The following is a 13,044-nucleotide window of genomic DNA, read 5'->3' as shown; positions in this document are numbered from 1 at the left end:
GACCCGATCCTCTGTGCTGAGCCGTGTTTTGGGGTCTACAGTGCCACTGGTCTCTGATTTGAATGGAGAGCTCCAAGGACTCTGAGGGTGGTGGGTGGGAGTCATGGGTTAAAGGGTAGTTACGCCAGTACAGAACCACATACTCTGCCTGTGCAGGACTCTCCTGCAGCTCTGGGTGATAAAGGTTCAGTAACCTGGAGGCCATCCTTGTGTCTCCCACCATCCCTCCAGCCCTGTCTATGCTCCCACCTGACAGCGCCCACATCAGTGTCCTTGTCTTTGCCCTTGTGGCCCTGCCATACCTGGGCTGCTCCATGCCAGCCTCCTGTCCTCCAAGCTGCCACTCAGCTTACACACAGTTGTGATTGTGCTGGTACCCCCAACCTTAAAACTCCTCTACAAGGCCCCTGACGTGTGAGACAAAGCCCAGCTCCTGAGTGTGGCCATCAGAACCTTCGGGGACCTGGTCCTGTCCCGTCTGGCTTTTTATACCCTACTTACCCCTCGGCCCCGGTGGCTGCCACTGCTGTTCCCAGACTCTGCTGGTTCCTGCTTCACGACATTCTCTGCGCTTTCCTTGGACTGTGTATTCCCATCCTTGCTCACCTTGTCCTTTTTTCCTTGTGATACCCCACTTCAAGGGCCTCGCCTCTCAGCCTGCCTGTTCTTTCCCCTTTCCCTGCCTCTGTGTGGCCTGTGCTTGTGGTTGTCTGTTTTCCCCTTGACTGTGGTGAGCCCTTTGAGGGCACAGATCCTGGTGACTCACCGGTCTTCCCAGCCTCTGGGACAGCTGACTACCAGACTGCCCAGAATCCTGGTGTTTCAGCAGAGGAAGGCCTTTTCCTATTAAGAATACCTCCACGCCTGTGGCTCAGCAAGCTGTTGGTGAGCATGTCCTGTGCTGGTCTCCTTCCAGGACTGCATCATCTGTATGGAGAAACTGTCCGTGGTGTCCGGGTACAGCGACGTGACCCACAGCAAGACCATTGGGCCAGTGGCAGTGGGCCGCCTTGCCAAGTGCAGCCATGCCTTCCACCTGCTGTGTCTGCTGGCTATGTACTGCAATGGGAACAAGGTGCCACACCTCTGTCCCTGGGATGGGCGGGGGGCCCGGGTGACCTGCCCATGGGCCTGCCCTGGTCCTGCTGCATCTGACTGACTGCCGCTGCCCTGCAGAGGGCCCAGGACACCCTAGGAGGCAGCCTTGAGATGTCGGCAGGCCTTGGCCTGCAGCAGAAAAGAGGTTGGCCACTGGGGGGCTGAGGGTGGCAAGTGACACCTGGGTGCCATCCTGCAGGGGAGTTTAACCAGAGTGGACGGAGGTTAGGAGGACAGAGAGAAAGACCTGAGTCATGTGGCAGACCATTGGGCCTGGCTTCCTCTCCCTGAAGTATCCCTGTGCTCTCTGAACCAGCCAGGGTGCCAGCACCAGCAGTGATAGGTCACAGGGTTTTTTGTTTGATTTGAAACCTGTCAGACCATAGATTCTTCTGTGCATAAACCTGATTTGCCTACTTGATGCCAGTCTCCTAGTAGAACATCTTTCCAGGGAAGCCGTGAGGATTGGGTTTCTTTTCTTTCTTTCTTAAGATTTTATTTTATTTTTCTTAAAGATTTTATCCATTTATTTATGAGAAGCAGAGAGAGAGAGAGGCAGAGACACAGGCAGAGGGAGAAGCAGGCTCCACGCAGGGAGCCCGACTTGGGACTCGATCCCGGGTCTCCAAGATCACACCCAGGGCTCAAGGCAGCGCTAAACCGCTGAGCCACCCAGGCTGCCCAAGATTTTATTTATTCGTGAGAGAGACACGGGGGGGGGGGGGGGGGGTGCAGAGACACAGGCAGAGGGAGAAGCAGGCTTCACGCAGGGAGCCCGACTTGGGACTCGGTCCCAGAACTCCAGGATCATACCCTGGGCCAAAGGCAGCCATTCAACTGCTGAGCCACCCAGGCATCCCGAGGATCGGGTTTCTATGCAAGGAGGGAGTGGGGTGATAAGCCGGGGACCTGCTGTGGAGCAGTGAGCCCACCTGTGCCCCAGGTGGCTGCGCCTAGGCACTCTCTCAGGGCCACGGGCTCAGTCTGTGGTGCTCTGCTTCGTCTCAGGACGGAAGTTTGCAGTGTCCTTCCTGCAAAACCATCTATGGAGAGAAAACTGGGACCCAACCCCGGGGCAAGATGGAGGTGTTCAAGTTCCAAGTATCCCTCCCTGGCCATGAGGACTGCGGGACAATACTCATAGTTTACAACATTCCTCACGGCATCCAGGTAAGGGGCCCTGGTACAAGAGGAGCCTCCTTGGACCATTCTGGAATTGGTCCCTCTCACTCTGGGGCACTCTTCTTCCTGCTTCACCCCTCTCCCAGCAGTCTGATCCCTGGGTCACTCAGGATGCCCTGGCTTCCCAATTTCAGGCTCTCAGGAAACAAAGGGCTCTAGCATCTGGGGGTAGAATAAGCTTATAGGGCTGTGGAAACAAAGAGATGGCCTTCAGCCCTTTCCTGATGCAGGGAGGGCATCCTGAAGGTGGAGACATCTTAGCTGGGCATGTATTGGGCAGAAGAATGTACAAACAAGAAGAATGCTTGTGTGCTTGTGTTGAGGGGCTGAATAATGGGGGAACCCCATAGGGCAGGGAGATGCCAACAGTAAGGACTGCTCTTGAGAGGCCAGCTCAGTGGCCAGATCCAGGCCTGCCTTGGGTGTGCACGGTCAGCTCTGGTGGCAAGAATAAGACTGGAACCTGAGCAGAAGGCCCTAGGGTCCCAGTAGAGACCCAGATAGGAGCCCTGGGGCCTTGGGCCTCTTGCATGGGTGGTGGCTAGGTGGTGGCCAGGTGTGTGAGGGGTGGATAAACAGGGCAATGGAGACCAGGACTCTTACGGGCCCGTCTGATAGGTGGGGTGTCCCTGTTCAACAACGTTCTTTTTCCTGGTTTCCCTCCACATCTTTTCAGTGGGTCATAGTGAATTTTAAAAACATTCCAGACAAGGGACGCCTGGGTGGCTCAGTGGTTGGGCGTCTGCCTTCGGCTCAGGGCGTGATCCTGGAGTCCCGGGATCGAGTCCCACATCAGGCTCCCTAAGTGGAGCCTGCTTCTCCCTCTGCCTGTGTCTCTGCCTCTCTCTGTCTCTCTTTCTGTCTCTCATGAGCAAATAAATAAATCTTTAAAAAGAAAAAAAAAACATGGGACGCCTGGATGGTTCAGCGGTTGAGTGTCTGCCTTTGGGCCCAGGTCCTGGAGTCCCGGGATCGAGTCCCACATCAGGCTCCCTGTGTGGAGCCTGCTTCTCCCTCTGCCTGTGTCTCTGCCTCTCTCTCTCATGAATAAATAAAACCTTTAAAAAAAAAAAAAAAAAAAAACATTCCCGACGGCCTTAGAGTCACAGAGCAGGGGGGGAAATGTGGTGGTGTACATGGTGTGCCTCCGAGTGGCAGAGGGCACGAGCAAGGGCCCTCTGCTGTTCCCAGCCCCCTACCTTTCTGCTCTATTTGCACTGTCTCAGGCCCCACAGTGGCTCCATCTTGAGCAAGGGGTAAGGGTGTCAGGAAGGAGGCCCTGCCATCTAGGCCGCAGAGCCCAGCACCTGGAGGCAAACACCAGCGGGGTGGGAGCATGTGCCTTGGCCTTTGATGAGTTCCAGTCTCATCAGGGAAGGGGGAGACATTAGCAGAAGTGTCTGCCACATCTAGTGGCATGGGGTCAAGGAAGGTGGTCACTGGGGGGAGGCCGTGTCATGTCGGGTCTCTGAGGGGCAGGATTTGAGACACCAATTTATTTGGTCACTTTGAGTACAGGAATAGCCCCAGCAGAGGAGGCCTAGCGTGGGCTGGGCTGCTGCGCTCCTCTCAGGATGTTCCTACTCCTAGTGTCTGTTCTTCCTGCAGGGCCCGGAGCACCCCAACCCTGGGAAGCCGTTCACTGCCAGGGGGTTTCCCCGCCAGTGCTACCTTCCAGACAATGCCCAGGGCCGCAAGGTAAGGCCCTGCAACCCTTGGGGAGGGCCCCCAGCTGGTAGGCCTGTGCCTGGCTGCTTGTGGACAATTTGAGCAGGTGATTTAGGGAGGGTCTAGCCTGCTGGCCATACCTTCTCTGCTTAGCTCATCATCTTCTTCTAGGGCTCCCAGGGACTGCTGTGCATTAGGCATGCTCCCCCAAGGGAGAGGACTAGAGGGGAGAGGAGGCCTCTTCCAGCAACCTCTTGGGCCAGGTCACCTGGTCTTCAGTCAGGCTAGCATGATGAGATTGGTGGGGTGGGAGTGGGGGCAGGACAGAACAGGGTGACTGGGATGGCCTGCAGAGCCACCTCGGCACTGAGCTACCTCTGCACTGAGACTAGGGGGAGAGCATTCTAAGCAGACAGAAGAGCTCAGAGTGGTGGCTTTGAGAATCATGGAGGTAGGCTGGACAGGAGAGTGTGAAGAATCTAGGGGAGGAGCCTGAGCCCCATGTGGGGGCAATGAGGCCTGGGGACAGGCTGCCCTGGGTAGTGCTGATTGGAGGTATGAAAAAGTTCCCTCTAGCTGCTGTGAGCCTAGCCTGCAGGTTGCTGAGCATGGGGGAGCAGAGAAGCAGGGGTTCCCTCTGGAGGGAGAGGCTGACTTGGAAGTAGGGCAGAGTTAGCCTGGCCCCAGGTGTGGCTTGAGCAGTACAGAGGATGGCAGCACTCACCCTCTGAGGTTGGGGGTCGTCTTGGGCAGTCAGGTCAGCAGGTGGAGTTCTGGAAGGGGAGTTAGGACTGGAGCCAGAGGCTGGGGACCCCAACAGATGGGGCTCTAGGTCCAGGACTGTAGATGAGGTCACTTAGGAGAGTGGCCCGGTCCCTGCCCTGCAAGTGGTGCACAGTAGGGATCGAACAAAGGGCTTCTCCGTCCCTCAGTGTGCCTACAGCTGGCATTTGGTGGGTGGCCACTGCTGCCGTCCTGGCCCTCACTGCTGGGGCAGGTGAGACCAGGGAAGGAAGAGGGCACAGCCAATGCTAGCACACTGGTCCCCTGCTGCTCCTGGGTGGAAAAACCCATGCCCAGGCCTGGGCTTGTTCACCAGACCCTTCCTCCTCTCCCGTTCCCCACGGCAGGTCCTGGAACTGCTGAAGGTAGCCTGGAAGAGGCGACTTATCTTCACAGTAGGGACTTCCAGCACCACAGGAGAGACGGACACAGTGGTGTGGAATGAGATCCACCACAAGACAGAGATGGACCGCAACGTGACAGGCCACGGCTACCCTGACCCCAACTACCTGCAGAATGTGCTGGCTGAGCTGGCTGCCCAGGGAGTGACTGAGGACTGCCTGGAGCAGCCGTGACTCCCCAACCTGGCCAGCCCCCTCCCCACCCTACCATGCCTGCCTCTGGCCACCAGCCACCCTCTACCCACGCCGCCAGCTGGGCTGCCCCTGGGATGGGCGGGCAGGAAGGTGCCTTTCCTCAGAGGCTGCGGTGTGTGTTGGGGGCCTGCCTTCTGCCGCCTCCTCCCCTCCAGGCCTGGATGTGTGTGGGAGTTGGGCAAGCCTGGGGAGTTGTACTCGTGGGGGCTTAAGATGCAGCTACCTCAGTGTGTGGGGCCCTGCCCTGGGCAGGCGGCTTTGGGTTCATAGTGCCGGGGGCCTGGTGTGGGGTGAGGCCAGACTGCCCCATCATGGCCTGGGCAGGCGTGGGTTCCGGGTCAGCTTCTCATACCTCAGACATTCTGTTTGCAATAAATGCCATATAGCCAAAGTCAGAGACCCTGGTGTGTTTGTCGGTGGAGAGGCTGTGCGTCTGTGTGCTCGTGCTCGCATGCTGGTGCAAGAAGCAGCACACACCTGTCCTGCATCAGAGCAGGAGGGAGCCCACAGACTGCCTATTCAACCCGCATTCCGTAATGACAGGCTCTGCGGTGAGGGCCAGAAGCCCACACGCTGACCTGGTGCCTGCTCCCTTGGCCCTGACTCCATGCTCCTCGTTGTATGTGCCGTCCAGCCGCTCTGCCAGGCCCTCCATGCCATTCACTCCCCAAGTGAGACGCTGCTCCCTGCTCGCGCCTGGAAGGTGCTGCTGTCTTCTACATTGTAGAGGAGGGAGCAGGTTCAAGGATGCAGTGATTGGCCCAAGGTCCCAGGCTCGCGGTAGATAGAACTGGGGCTGGAATTGGGCCAGGGCTGATATGACCCCATCCTCAAAGTTCTAATTCTCAACCATCTTGGGAGGATCAAATACTCCAGCCCCCTTCTGCCTGGGGGCAGTGATTGTGCCTGGGGCTGCAGGGACACTGGCCACATCCTGAGTGGGCCAGGGGTATTTTTGCCTCCACCAGAAAAAAAAAAAAAAATTCTGTTTTATGCATTGGTATAAAGATGAGTATATCAGGGACACCTGGGGTGGCTCAGCGGTTGGGCATCTGCCTTTGGCTCAGGGTGTGATCCCAGAGTCTGGGGATCGAGTCCCGTATCAGGCTTCCAGCATAGAGCCTGTTTCTCTCTCTGCCTGTGTCTCTGTCTCCCTCTGTCTTTCTCATGAATAAATAAATAAAATATTTTTTAAAAGATGAGTATGTTATATATTAAAGCATTTTTCTTCAATCTAGAAGTTTGGGTTTTGGGGGGCACCTGGCTGACTCAGTAGAGCATGTGACTCTTGATCTCAGGGTCTTGAGTTCGAGCCCCATGTTGGGTGTAAAAATGACTTTTAAATCTTTAAGAAAAAAAAAAGTAGTTACCCTATGACTCAGCAATTCTACCCCTAGGCGTGTATCCAAAAACAGGTCCACACAAAACTTGTATATGAACGTTCATGGCAGTATCATTCATAACAGCCAAAAAGTGGGAACAGCCCCACTATCTCTGTCAGCTGAGGAGCCGGGAGACAAAATGCCTGGTCTCCATACAGTGGAGTGAATGTTCTGTAGCCCTCAGGAAGAACAGAGGCCTGCCACACGCTACAGCATTAATGAACCTGGACAACAAGATGCTAAGTGAGAGAAGCCAGACCCAGAACTCTGCATGTGTGATCCCATTGATGTGAAATGTTCCCTATAGGAAAGTCTGCAGAAGCCCAGGGTAGATATATGGTTGTCAAGGGAGCAGGGAATGGGGAGGGACTTTGTGGGTCCAGAGTGTCCTCTTGGGGTGATGCACATGTTCTGTACTTAGTGGTGATGTTTGCACAACCTTGTGAAAACCTACTGAGCTGTAGGCTTTCAAATGATGAATTTTATGGTCTGTGAATTATATCTTAAAAAAACATTTTTTTAAAGATTTTATTTATTCATGAGAGCGAGCGAGAGGCAGAGACACAGGCAGAGGGAGAAGCGAGAGAGAGAGAGGCAGAGACACAGGCAGAGGGAGAAGCAGGCTCCCTGCAGGGAGCCCGACATGGGACTCGATCCCGGGTCTCCAGGATCAGGCCCTGGGCTGAAGGCGGTGCCAAACTGCTGAGCCACCCGGGCTGCCCTAAAAAATATATATATATGTATCTTAAAAAACAGAACTAAAAGGAGTAAAGTAAGTGGGAGACTGGCTTGTCACCTATCAAAAGTCCTTCCTCTGACTCCAGATTCTTCTGTTAGACAAGAATGTGGCCTCGTGGAGGGAAGGCAGGGCACTGAGATGGCCTGGATCCTGGGGGCTGTCCTGGGGCTGCAGCTGGGCAGGTCAGGCGGGGCCTCTGCATCCTGCTCCCACTCTGCTGGGTGGGGATGGAAGGCCAGAGGGAGGCTCCTGGCACCTGGGGTGCAGGAATCTCGAGCATGTAGTCCTGAGCCCGTGTTTCCAGAGACTGGGTCCTCTCGAAGGCAAAGAGGCTGGATGGGACCCAAATTCAGACATGGGGCTCTGGGGGTCCGTGGCATCCGCCTCAGGCCTGGCAGTGGGGCCTGGCACTGGCTTGCCCCACCTACAGCCCTGCCCAGCTCCCTTATGGTAGGCTGAGCTGGTGGGAGAGGGTGGGGTGCATTTACATTTGCAGGTCTTTCCAGCCCTTGGCCAGCCTGGCAGCCTGACTAACCAGCTCCTCCTGGCTCAAGGCTCTGGGGGAGAGGGTGTGGCAGGAGGCAGCCAGATCAGCCCCAGGCTGTGAATGTGGAAGAGGGCTGAGCTGGGGCGGCCATCATGGGGCTCCGCCAGAGGCAGCCTGGCCCATCGCTGCTCCTCCTCCTCCTCGTGGGGACACTGATCTGGCCCCTGCCCTGTATGAGCCTGAGTGAGTAGGGGTCCGGGGATGAATTCACCCGGCCAGACGAAAGGGGCTGGGACACCTGCGGGGGGTGATTGGACTCTGGGAGCCCACCCCTCCAACAGGGGAGAGCAGGTCCCAGGACCCTCATGCCTATCTCCATGGCTGCAGAGCTGATCCCCTACACGCCGCAGATAACAGCCTGGGACCTGGAAGGGAAAGTCACAGCTACCACATTCTCCCTTGAGCAGCCTCGCTGTGTCCTGGACGGGCCTGCCAGTGTTGCCAGCACCGTCTGGCTGGTGGTGACCTTCAGCAACGGTGTGTCATGGTGTAGGTCTGGGGCTGAGGAGGGCTGCAGGGTAGTGGACTAGGCATTGGGCCTTATCCTGAGGGACCCTGAGAGGGTGACTAAGTAACCTGATTTGTGTCTGGGGGGGATCTCTGGGCCCTGAGGCAAGGAGGGCCAGGCTGGGGGACCCTGGACCCAGGGGCTATGCTTTCTGCCCCACCTGTCTGTCCCTTTCTCCTGTAGCCTCCAAGGACTTCCACAACCCACAGACGCTAGCTGAAATTCCAGCCTTCCCGCGGCTGCTGACTGATGGCTACTATATGACACTGCCCCTGTCCCTGGACCAGCTACCCTGTGAGGACCCTGAGGGTGGCGGCAGGAGCATCCCCCTGCTGCGGGTAGGCAATGACCCTGGCTGTCTTGCTGACTTCTACGAACCACCCTACTGCAACAACCCCCTCCCCAGCCCTGGACCTTACAGGTGGGTCACTCCCTCTGGACCCTGGGACAGGAGCTGTGCTGGGGGGAAGAGGTCTAATTTTGGTTTATTCCTCTGTGGGGTCAAAGAGCAGCACTCATCCCAGCTGGGTGGCAGGCAGAGTGTGGTCTTTCCAGGGGGCCTTTCCACAGGGCTGGTGGGGGCAGGGTGGGGTTTCTGGCCTAGAGTCGGGGGGCTGGGGAGCTGCAGCCACTGGCCCACAGGTAGACCTGGCAGGAATCTAAGCCCAGGGCTAAGTTTGGATGCAATTAGTAGGTATGAGGTCATGTGGTAGGTGGGGAGAGGGGCCAGAGTGGGAGCACAGGTGTCCAGAGGAGGGCTGCCCGGGCCACAGGACAGGACCAGGTGTCCTCAAGGAGTCCAAGTCCAGCTGAGAAAACCAACACAGGGTGCAGGGAAGGTGGATCACTGTATGGGCTGAACTGACACTTCCATTCATAGCCTCCCTCTGCCCCCTGCCCAGCCCCTGCCCCGACAGGACCACCTTCCCACCTCCCCCATGCCTACTTCCTGGCTCACCTCCTGCCCCCACTCCTAGCAGCCACCAGAGCCAGCTGCCCTCAGATACAGAGCTCCCCACCTGGAGCAAAGATAACAACCTGAGCTCCTCTGCATGGCCTCTGGCGCCCTCCTTGTGATCCCAGGCTCTGAGTGTGCCCTGACCACACCCTTCCCTCCCTCCCTTAGGGTGTTCGACCCTACTGGGGGCCTTCTGTGGCTTCCTAGATGCCACTTGGCCAGCTTTTCTCCCTTGGCAAGGCCTGGGGCCCCTAGCTCCCTCTGACACACTGAGCCACCCTGAGGCATTCTGTATGTAACATTTAGTAACTGGGGTCCCCTAAACCAGATGAGGTATCTGGACTGGGACTGCTGGCAGAGGTCACTGTGGTCAGAGAGATGTCAGAGGATCCCCAGAGCATCACCAGGCTGTGGCTAAGCCAGATGTGCCCCAAAAGAGCCTGGCCCAGAACTCCTGGGGCTTGGCCACTGTGAGCACCCTACCCAGGGCAGTTGAGGCTTTGAGCCTCACCTGTTTTTCCTCTCCCCAGGGTGAAGTTCCTCTTGATGGACGCCAGGGGCTCACCCCAGGCTGAGACCAGGTGGTCCGACCCCATTACTCTCCACCAAGGTAGTGCTGGGGGAGGGGGTGCTCTGGCTCCAGTCTGCCCGTCCCCCTGCAAAATGGCCATGCCCAGCCAGCCTCTCCTCCTGCTGCCATGAGACTGGGGGTCTGAGGGCAATGTCCGAGTCCAGCCCGTCCCCCAAAACAGAACCTCGTGTGGGTGAGGTAGGGCACTGGGTCAGTCTCATTGACAGAGACAGCTCTGTCCAGGCTCAAATGTTGGTTAACTCTTGGGTGCCCAGGTCCCAGCCCAGTTGTGTGCAGGAAAAGCCTTCCCCTCCAATGCCAGCCCTGGGTCAAGTGCTACCAGGTGGAGAAGGGCTAGGGCATGAAGGAGGCTGGAGTCAGAGTCAGGGCCGTGGGTTCTGGGAGACTTCCCTCAGCAGGACCCTAAGGGACCAGTGATTCACCAGGCCAAGGAAACTGCATATGGAAAGCCAGTGTCTGGTGTGAGGGACAACTCGAAGCAGGCTATAGAGGCTGGGGTGTTGGGTAAGGTGGGCAGCAGGGGGTCTTTTCATCTAAAAGCCTTGAATACCAGACTCCAGGGAGCAGCCACATGGTCAGTCCTGAGGTCTGCTGTAACTTGCTTGCCATGGGCAGGGCAGTGTGTGGGCACATTGACAAGAACAGCCTAGAAGGTTAGACCCAAGAGGCTGGAGCCGTGGGTGGTCCAGGCTGGCAGGGTACAGATGCCTGGCTGAGATGGGTGGGCTCAGAGGCTCTCAGGCCCTGAGTGTTAGCCTGGGTGTGGAAGTGACTGCCCTGGGGTCAAGGGGCAGCCTCTGAGAGCAGCTGCTATGTGCAGGGAAGGCCCCAGGCTCCATCGACACGTGGCCAGGGCGGCGAAGTGGTGACATGATCATCATCACCTCTATCCTCTCCTCCCTGGCTGGCCTCCTGCTCTTAGCCTTCCTGGCAGCGTCCACTGTGCACTTGTAAGTGCTGATATCCTCAGGGGCCTCCCTCCCACCCTGGGGAGCCCCTTCCTTCTCACTGGTCCTAGCACCTAGAAGCCCTCCAGGAACCTGGCGGTTTTGAGTTGGCAGTGCCCCTTCCTGGGATGTTCAGGGAATTTCCACCCCAAGTATCTCTCACCTGCAGGGCAGGGAGGTGGCCCAGCAGCTTCTCTGAAGATGGGTTCAGAAAAGGGGCCACCTTGCTCTGCCCTGCCCTTCACTGTATCCTTGGCCCCAGCCTTTCTCCCCCTGGGCCTTGTTTTCTCTCCCATGAACCCTTAGTCACTTCAGAGAACTGATACCAGGGTAGTCAGGAGGTGGGCCAACAGCAGCTGGTTCTAGAAGGAAGGAAAGGGGGAGGCTGTGGGAGGAGGCCCTGACTTGGCAGGCCACTCGACCCAGCAGGGACCCAGTGCCGCCTCCTCTCCCCAACCAGCTCCAGCCTGTGGTGGCCTGAGGAGGCCCCGGAGCAGCTGCGGATTGGCTCCTTCATGGGGAAGCGCTACATGACCCACCACATCCCACCCAGCGAGGCCGCCACCCTGCCTGTGGGCTGTGAGCCTGGTCTGGACCCCCTCCCCAGCCTGAGCCCCTAGCCTAGTGTCTGGGGCATGGCCGTGGGGTGTGGGGGGCAAGTACCCGGTGCTCATCCCCAGCCTCTGCACCCACCTGCCTCTCCTGCTTCGCACTTCCCCACCCAGCCTAAAGTCCCACTGATGTAGGAAAGATACTAGGGTTCATAGCCCACGACCGAGAAAGAATTCTTGAGACGTCTTTGGTGCAAAAAGATGACTTTATTAAAGCACAGGGACAGGATCCAAGGGCAGAGAGAGCTGCCCTGGGGTCATGAGGAGTGGCCCATTTATGTACTTTCAAGTTGGGAGGGGTTTAGGGAGCAAGTTAGCCTCCCAGGTATTTTGGAAACGTGGTTTCCAGGATTCTGAGGGGACTAGCTATTGTTAAGAAAAGGTGATTTATTACTGTTTAGCAAAAATTGTCATAAGACTCTTCAGATGTATATCGGTGGGTCATATGCTTGGAGGCTGACTGCCAACATATATCACGCGGGGGTAGAGATAAAGGCGGTTTCCAAAGGAATTTTTATACCTTTAAGTAGACTTACAGGGAGTCCCGGTGGCTCAGCAGTTTAGCACCGCCTTCAGCCCAGGGCGTGATCCTAGAGTCCCGGGATCCCAATCGAGTCCCACGTCGGGTTCCCTGCATGGAGCCTGCTTCTCCCTCTGCCTGTCTCTGCCTCTCTCTCTCTCTCTCTCTCTCTCTCTCTGTGTCTCATGAATAAATAAATAAAATCTTTAAAAAAATAAAAAAATAAAGTAGACTTACAGGGTCCTGGGGAGGATGAGCTAAGATTGCCTTTGCCCTTAGCATAGTGTCAACATCAAGGCAGCTAGGGATCCCTGGGTGGCACAGAGGTTTGGCGCCTGCCTTTGGCCCGGGGCGTGATCCTGGAGACCCGGGATCGAATCCCACATCGGGCTCCCGGTGCATGGAGCCTGCTTCTCCCTCTGCCTGCCTCTGCCTCTCTCTCTCTCTCTCTCTCTCTGTGTCTCATGAATAAATAAATAAAATCTTTAAAAAAATAAAAAAATAAAGTAGACTTACAGGGTCCTGGGGAGGATGAGCTAAGATTGCCTTTGCCCTTAGCATAGTGTCAACATCAAGGCAGCTAGGGATCCCTGGGTGGCACAGAGGTTTGGCGCCTGCCTTTGGCCCGGGGCGTGATCCTGGAGACCCGGGATCGAGTCCCACGTCGGGCTCCCGGTGCACGGAGCCTGCTTCTCCCTCTGCCTCTCTGTCTCTCTCTGTGTGACTATCATGAATAAATAAATAAAATCTTTAAAACAAAACAAAACATCGAGGCAGCTGAGTCCCTAGAGGAATGTCACTCTGCCTGTTTCAAGGACTTGTCAGTGGGCTGTAGGCAGTAAGGAAATTTAGTAATTTCTCTTTTGTCTTTGTTTCACACATCACCACCACTAGCAGGCTTGCCTTTGCCTTT

The 13,044-nt window shown here is 56.7% G+C and overlaps 2 protein-coding genes across 9 annotated transcripts in view; both read left to right on the top strand.

The window, feature by feature from the left end:
* DTX2 (deltex E3 ubiquitin ligase 2) overlaps nucleotides 1-5,718 on the top strand; it is a 38,459-nt gene extending 32,741 nt beyond the window's left edge. For 6 of the 7 annotated variants that reach the window (XM_077908142.1, XM_077908144.1, XM_077908141.1 and 3 more), the window contains 4 exons: nucleotides 917-1,075; nucleotides 2,107-2,268; nucleotides 3,889-3,978; nucleotides 5,079-5,718. In XM_077908142.1, coding sequence (XP_077764268.1) covers nucleotides 917-1,075; nucleotides 2,107-2,268; nucleotides 3,889-3,978; nucleotides 5,079-5,306 — 639 coding nt within the window. In that variant the 3' untranslated portion in view covers nucleotides 5,307-5,718. The remainder of the gene's footprint in view (nucleotides 1-916; nucleotides 1,076-2,106; nucleotides 2,269-3,888; nucleotides 3,979-5,078) is intronic. The other variant, XM_077908146.1, reaches the window with a different exon arrangement.
* Nucleotides 5,719-7,931: 2,213 nt separating this feature from the next.
* UPK3B (uroplakin 3B) lies at nucleotides 7,932-12,573 on the top strand. 2 transcript variants are annotated; one of them, XM_077908147.1, is made up of 6 exons: nucleotides 7,932-8,178; nucleotides 8,323-8,484; nucleotides 8,687-8,924; nucleotides 9,992-10,071; nucleotides 10,874-11,003; nucleotides 11,461-12,573. In XM_077908147.1, exons 1-6 carry the CDS (start codon nucleotides 8,088-8,090, stop codon nucleotides 11,618-11,620), a joined length of 861 nt encoding a protein of 286 aa, XP_077764273.1. In that variant the 5' UTR covers nucleotides 7,932-8,087; the 3' UTR covers nucleotides 11,621-12,573. The 2 variants fall into 2 exon arrangements, with proteins under 2 accessions (XP_077764273.1, XP_077764274.1); XM_077908148.1 differs by having other exon boundaries at nucleotides 7,934-8,178; nucleotides 8,323-8,472; nucleotides 11,461-12,572.
* Nucleotides 12,574-13,044: the final 471 nt, after the last annotated feature.

Source organism: Canis aureus, chromosome 8 (genome assembly GCF_053574225.1).
Source record: "Canis aureus isolate CA01 chromosome 8, VMU_Caureus_v.1.0, whole genome shotgun sequence".
Lineage (NCBI taxonomy): Eukaryota > Metazoa > Chordata > Mammalia > Carnivora > Canidae > Canis > Canis aureus.
Note: the sequence above shows the minus strand (reverse complement) of the source record. Positions and strands in the feature narration are given on the sequence as shown.

Coding starts and splice junctions, on each gene's coding strand:
- UPK3B (XM_077908147.1), top strand. CDS start 8,088: ATGGGGCTCCGCCAGAGGCAGCCTGGCCCATCGCTGCTCCTCCTCCTC. Junction 8,485..8,686: donor CAGCAACGGTGTGTCATGGT/GTAGGTCTGGGG, acceptor TTTCTCCTGTAG/CCTCCAAGGACTTCCACAAC. Junction 11,004..11,460: donor GCAGCGTCCACTGTGCACTT/GTAAGTGCTGAT, acceptor CTCCCCAACCAG/CTCCAGCCTGTGGTGGCCTG.